General features: G+C 44.0%; 1 protein-coding gene across 1 annotated transcript in view; it reads right to left on the bottom strand.

Moving 5' to 3' along the window:
- Positions 1-3,298: 3,298 nt before the first annotated feature.
- The window catches only part of HGD (homogentisate 1,2-dioxygenase), a 45,400-nt gene continuing 41,445 nt past the window's right edge, over positions 3,299-7,253 (bottom strand). The window contains exons 13-14 of the mRNA XM_032630601.1: positions 6,529-6,710; positions 3,299-3,649 (exon numbers count right to left, since the gene is read on the bottom strand). Of these exons, the coding sequence (XP_032486492.1) occupies positions 3,500-3,649; positions 6,529-6,710 (332 nt within the window). The 3' untranslated portion in view covers positions 3,299-3,499. The remainder of the gene's footprint in view (positions 3,650-6,528; positions 6,711-7,253) is intronic.

The raw sequence follows: 7,253 nt of genomic DNA, 5'->3' as shown, positions 1-7,253 counted from the left end.
GCACTCTCTCTTTGCCCCATCTGGGCAATAAAGCTTGTGCTTTCTGAAGGAAGAGAGTGGCCCACCTCACCACTGCCTTCTAGCCTGCTTCTCCTCCTGGGTAATTGCTCACTACACACCCCATCCCATCCCATCCCATCTCATTCCATGAAACATTGGGAACCTTTTCCACCTCATTTCTGTAGACCCCAGGAAGCCCAGATTTGGACCAGGATCTAAGGTTGGAAACAGAGAATGTTTTGGATACTGATTTTAAGGTAGTTTCCAAAACAGTGGTCCTCACCCTTGCCTGTGCATTGGAATTACCAGAGGAGTTTCAAAAAAATTCTCACTTGGGGGTTTCCCTGGTGGCGCAGTGGTTGAGAGTCCGCCTGCCGATGCAGGGGACACGGGTTCATGCCCCAGTCCGGGAAGATCCCACATGCCGCGGAGCGGCTAGGCCCGTGAGCCATGGCCGCTGAGCCTGCGCGTCCGGAGCCTGTGCTCTGCAACGGGAGAGGCCACAACAGTGAGAGGCCTGCGTACCGCAAAAAAAAAAAAAAAAAAAAAAAAAAAAAATTCTCACTTGGATTCCATTCCCAGTATTTCTACTTCAGTTGACCTGAGATACACCCTGGGCACTTGGAGTTTCAGAAGCTGCCAGGAGCTCCAATGTATAGCTGAAGTTGAAAACCACTGCAGGGTTTTCAACCTCAGCACTATTGACATTCAGTACTGGATAATTCTTTGTCCTGTGCATTGTAGAATGTTTGCCAACTTCCCTAACCTTTACCTAATAGATGCCAGTAGCACCCTCCCCAGTTGTGACAACCAAAAAATGTCTCTAGACTTTGCCAGATGTCTTGGGGGAGGGGTACAGAATCACCCTTACTGAGAACCATTGGTCTAGAGCGATTGCCAGTAGCCCAGGCTGTGAGAGAAGTCTCCCAAAAAGAAAAAAGGCAAGGGTGTCTTCTATGGCATTCTCTCGAAAATATATAAAGATGCCAAGGGTACCTGGCAGAAAACCCTCCTGTCATTGGAGGAACCTTAATCGGGGTGGCTTTTTTTTTAAAAAAAGAGTTTTTAATTTCTAAGCCAAGAGATGGTATATTCTTGGGAAGCATAGTAGAGGAAGGTATCTTCGAGAATAGGGAATTAAGGAAATGATACAGATCTTTCTAGCTGATCTGAAGCACAACAGAAGGAAACTAAATCTTTTTTAAATTAGTGTGAAGAGCCTGGTCTGGGTGAAATATTTTCTCCTGCTGATGAGCTGCTGCCAGCACTGGGGAGATAAAGTACACAGGCTTGGATGCTAAATGGATGTAAACCCAGAACGTTTCCTTAGCTCTAGGGAGGCTTTGTCACCACACTGATAGAGTAAACCAAAATGGGTGAGAGTCTAGGTTTGTGTATAAGAGGAGGGTTAGAATGAGCTCATTACGGATGTGCTGGAGTTTGGGAATATTCAGTGGTTGTCTTAGTTTGGGGTTATTTGAGATAAGAACCCAGGAAGCACCGTAGGAGAGTGGGGAGGTGAGAGGGAAGGAAGCTGCTAATGGATACATTTCTAGAAGTTGCCACCATGAGCAGTGGAGCTTAATCCTTCTGGAAGTTGAGGGGAATCACAGCTGAACACAAGCCTCAGAAGTATGGAGCAAGAGAGCTGGCGTATTTATCCACTAATTTCTGTTCCGTTGGTTGAGGGCTGTGTCCAGGGCCATCCAATCCTCAGCACTAGCTGATTCACTTTTTTATACAGCAGAATCTAACACAACATTGTAAAGCAATTATACTCCAATAAAGATGTTAAAAAAGAAATCCTCAGCACTTTGTTCTGGTTTGGGCCTCAGTCAATGTTGTGAGTGCCCTGCTGGCATCTGGAAGGAGCTGGTCAACACAGGATGGTGATTATTAATGGGATATAGGTGAGCCACTGGCAACCTGCTATGGGGTCAATTTAAAAATTTTAAAGGATTAACTGCTTTACTAGTTTACCCTGGTTTATTTTTAATAAAGATTTCTTAATATATTAAGGAACATTGGGAAGGCACACCAACTACTGTCACCCTCAAAGATACCTTATTGTTTGAGATCATGAAATGCCACTGCCAGAAACCCAGCAGTTGTCCCAGCCCTGTCTGCAACTCCTCTTTCCCACAGACCTTACATCCAGTCCACTAACAAGTTCTTTCAGGTCTACCCCAAAGCTTTCAGGGATTTATCCACTCTCTCCCTGCTGCCACCTCATTAGTCCAGGACAATGGTGTCTTTTGCCTGGACTATTGCAATGGCCTGCTCCTGGGCTCCCCACATCCACTCTTCTTTGAGTTCCTTGAACCCACGAGGCTTTTTCTTAGAATGCTCCTTTTCCCCAGCCCAGCCCAGCCCTACTCTTCCAATGACTTGCTCCTTCCTATCCTTTAGGTCTGGCTAAATGTCACTTTTTCAATGAAGACCTTCCTCTCTAAAGAAAGATCTCCCCATCCCACCTGTCATTCCCATCTCAGTTACTATTTGTTTTCTTCTTTGCCTGTTTCACAATTTGTAATTATACTGTTTGTGTATTTTGTCTCCCTGTCTAGAATGTAAACTCTGTAAGGGCCAGGACCATGTCTATCTCCTTGACGACCTTGTAGGACTGACAGATTTAGCAAATAAAAATACAGGCATATCAGTTAAATTTGAATTTCAGATAAACTATGAATAATTTTTTAGTATAAGTATATCCAAATAATGCACAGGACATACTTATACTAAAAATTATTTGTGATTTATCTGAAATTCAAATGTAACTGGGCATATTGTATTTTATCTGGCAACCCTAGTTCCTAGGCCCTGACACATAGCTGACTCTCATTACACATTGTTAAATAAAAATTTGGTAGCAGCAAAATTTGGCAACAAACTGGGGGAAATGTGTTAAAACTACAGAACTAAAGTAGCGAGAAAGGGCTTCCCTGGTGGCGCAGTGGTTGAGAGTCCACCTGCCAATGCAGGGGACACGGGTTCGTGCCCTGGTCCGGGGAGATCCCACATGCCGCGGAGCGGCTGGGCCCGTGAGCCATGGCTGCTGAGCCTGCGCGTCCGGAGCCTGTGCTCTGCAACGGGAGAGGCCACAACAGTGAGAGGCCCACGTACCGCAAAATAAATAAATAAAATAAAGTAGTGAGAAATACTGCTTCCCATTCCTTTCTGTTCTGTTGCCTGTCTTCTTACTCCAGGAGAACCTAATCTCCTGGTCCAATCTAATGGACTTCCATTCCTGGGCACCACAGGTCTGCCTCATCAAGGCCTGATTATGACCAACTGCCACTTTCACAGAACAGCAGCAAGTATTTATTGAGTAATTAAGCTGACAGCACTTTCCAAATACATCTCTATAAATGTTTGAGTTCCTTGACTGTGAAAATGTTCTCATTTTAACCAACCTCCTCCCCCAGTACTGCCAAAGAGCATAAGATTCTAAAGGAAATCACACAAATCCATCCTCCATTATGGTAGTAATGCTCCAGTCTCAATTAGTTCCTGCAGGGTTTCTGGAATTGGGGGTGAAGTGGTTCTTGAGAGGTTCCCAGCACTTGTAGTAGTTCTCATCCAAACAATTAGAGGTCTTCAGGCCCCACTTGGTGACGGCCATACTTAGAGAAGACTCAAACATAAATGCCTGTAGGGAATGAGGATGGGGACAAGAAAGAAGAAAGGTGGATAATAAAACACGTTTGATTAGATGTCAAGAGAGATGATATGAGTAGGTAGAATCTTTGAATAATAAATCATGTGTGCTAGCACGGTGAGGAGAAAAACTCAAGTCTTGGGTTCTGGCTCTGGCCCTACTACTTATAAGTGGGTAGTAGCTTGTGCAAGATCCTTAACTTCTCTGACACTCAAGTTTCATTCTGTCAAATGGAACTGGACACGTAAGCATCACATTGTCCTTGTAGCATCATGGAGCTAAATTTGCTAGATCCAAGGGCAGAGGTGGGAGAGTCCTAGGAATATTCTTCTCAGGGGCCTTTACCGTGGCTATGTCCATGTGAGGGAGAACATACTTCCCATTTTGCAGATGAGGAAACTAAGGTTCAGAGCTGGGAAATGACTGTCTAAGGTGATAGTAGTAAGAAATCATAGAGCTGGGATTTGAGCCTTTCTTTTGCAGGACTCTGACCAAGAGATAGGCTGAGAAAAGGAAAAGAAGGAAAAGAGAGAGTGAGGAGGAGGAGATGGGAAGAAGGGAGCAGGAACGTCTGTAGCACTTTTAAAAGCCCTGTCCCAGAAGGTTCTGAATGGTGGATGTCCTGCTATGTTCAGACAGGTTTCATCTGCAACAGAAAGAATATGCAAGTGCCCTGTGCATCCTAAACATTCCAGCTTCACCTGTTGCTGATTTTCTGACTCACTACGGCTTAAAAAAAAAAAGAAAACCCTACAATTCTTATGTGCTCATGTCACTGGAAATTTAAAAAATATACATGGACAAAAGGAAGATAAAAATTCTCTTTGTGCCACAACTCAGAGAACCCATGTTAATGTCTGGTGTCTAATATACATTAACTTCTTTTTGCCTAAAACAATGGAGAGGGACTTCCCTGGTGGTCCAGTGGGTAAGACTCTGCGCTCCCAATGCAGGGGGCCTGGGTTTGATCCCTGGTCGGGGAACTAGATCCCGCATGTGTGCCGCAGCTAAGAGTCTGCATGCTGCTACTAAAGAAGTGCACATGCCGCAACTAACAAAGATCCCACATGCTGCTACAAAGATCCCATGTGCCGCAATTAAGAACAGGAGCGGCCAAAATAAATAACTAAATAAATAAACAAACAAATACATAAAATAATAAATAAATACATATTAAAAAAATAAAACAATGGAGTTGATTGTCTCTGGCTGACTTCCCGTGACAAGCTTGATATGAGGACCAAATAAGATCATATGGAGGTGGTGTGCACGTTATAAAGCACTATTCAGATATAAAAGTCATTATTAAGGCCATAATTATTGTTGTCTCTTTGCTGACTACTTCTTAGGAGCCTTGCTGTCTGACTGGAGTAACAAAACTCCATCCCAGCTGAGCTTTGGATACAGTATTATAAAGTTAATTTATTGCAAAGTGGTATAAGGATAAGGCATATGGATGAGCCTGGATCCAAATTATGTAATGGGAAATGGTGAGGGAGACCCAGTTAGGTCTAGTAAAGTGTTGGACCCTCCTTTGCCAGGTAGTCTGGGCTCCCCTCCATAGGAGAGCTCCTTCTCACTAGAGCTCCAAGCCCTAGACATTCCCCAAAGTCTTGCTCCTCATAGAAACAGCCCTGTCCTGTGCCTCACTGTTGCAAAAGCACTGCTCCCTGGTAACACTATCCAAAGCCAAGTTGGGTACTGAAGGTTACTAAGTGGTAACTCTGGGGTAACCTGTGAACTTCCAGGAATTTTCAGAGGTAATAGCTTAAGATTATCAATATTTCATAGAGCTCTCGCACAGAGATGAAGGGGTTCTACAGAAACTCTGCAGAGGCCCTTGCAAGGGGAAATGGAGCCGAGGTCCAGCAGATGGGACTTGCACCCTGCCCCTGCAGATCAGCTCCATCAACTATGGTCCTCAAGTTGGAACTGCAAGTAAACTGCGTTGGGCAGAGGGACAGATAAGCTCTCTGATTAGGTAGTTTGCAAGCTGGGTATGGAGTCAGGCAGGTCTGTGCTATCAATTTTAAAGTCAGGTGGCACTGAAGGCATTTGTTTAAAACTTTAAAGCAAATTTACATATGATTTAGCATAAAATTACTCCTTGTGGTACATAAACTAGAATGCAAAATAAAATGAAATCAAGTACCGCAGCCAACTGCAATTGTGTTCAGCCTCAGTGTTTACAGCATGACACAGGAGGAATACAAAACAGGTTTTAAATCCCATCAGCTTCATCCCATGCCAAAGGAGAGCAAAAGAAAATGAGAAAACAGCTGAGAACTGCTGCTCACAATCTCTGACTGTAGTCAGGCAAAGGTTTCCTTGACCCTCCTGGGCTTGAGAAACTAGCTAAAGGTGTATCCCCTGTTCCTGTGGCCCTAGAAGATTACTTCAAAATGCAGGAGATGACTCTGAGACAGAGCATATATACAGAGGGCTGCATACAAATAAGGGAAGACTCCTCACATAGTATTAAAAATATCTCCCCTTATATTTGAACAGTGCTGTACAGTCAGCAGGGTTAAATCACAGCCACTGGCTGGATTGGATGCCCTACCTATTCTACAGATGGAGAAAATGAAGCACAGAGAGGTTAAGTGACTTACTCAAGGTCACACAGGAACCAAGAGCTAGAATTTGAACCCAGGTCTGACTCCAAGTACAATACAAACTCTTTTTACCCTATCACATCAGGAGTCTAGTGTATACACTGGGGTGTGTGCATACACACATGGGAACATACACATAGACACACACTCTCCTCTCCTGACTCCTTCTTTGTGACTTTGGAAAAATAAAAAATAGCCTCTCAGCAAGGTTGGGGACCCCAGAAGCCACCAGAGCCTCACATCTAACTTGCTTACCATGGTGCCATCAGCAATCCTCTCAGGTGCCAGCTTGGCTTTACTGGCCTTCTCAAAGCAGTCGGCATCAGGCCCATGGGGCGTCATTGGGCTGTGCAGGCTGCCTCCCCCTGGCAGGAACCCACCTTGCTTTGCCTCATAGTGACCTTTGATGAGTCCCATGAATTCACTCATGCAGTTCCCTGGGAAGGTTGAAACAGTATTATTTTTATTATCTCAGGCAAGGCCCGAAAACACCAAGACCTCTCAAACATTATTTCCACAGAATGTCAAGAAGATAGGAGAATCTGATAAATTTCATAGAAATAATAAAGAATATAGATAGACAGGACAACAACTGCAAAACATTCATCAGGGTGGAATTCTTGGTAGGCAAAGCTCTACTCCATGGCCCTGTGGATTATCAGAGGCCTTAAGTTCCACTGCCTGGATGAAATTATGCTAGATCTAAAGAAAATCAGGGCCCAGACAAGAATTTTAATAATAATTAACATGCAAATCATAATAAAGAAGGGATGTACTCCATCATCTAGGCTTACAAGCCCCATATAAAAATTATCCTCTTTCTCAGATCTGAATCCCTTCCCAAATAGCCTCACAGTCATACAGGGTATCACCATATTTCTGGTTACCAAATTAGAAAATTGAAGTGGTGTGTGTGTGTGTGTGTGTGTGTGTGTGTGTGTGTGTGTGTGTGTTGTTGGAAATGTGATGTAATGGAAAGA

Source organism: Phocoena sinus, chromosome 4 (genome assembly GCF_008692025.1).
Source record: "Phocoena sinus isolate mPhoSin1 chromosome 4, mPhoSin1.pri, whole genome shotgun sequence".
NCBI classification, from domain to species: Eukaryota; Metazoa; Chordata; class Mammalia; order Artiodactyla; family Phocoenidae; genus Phocoena; species Phocoena sinus.
Note: the sequence above shows the minus strand (reverse complement) of the source record. Positions and strands in the feature narration are given on the sequence as shown.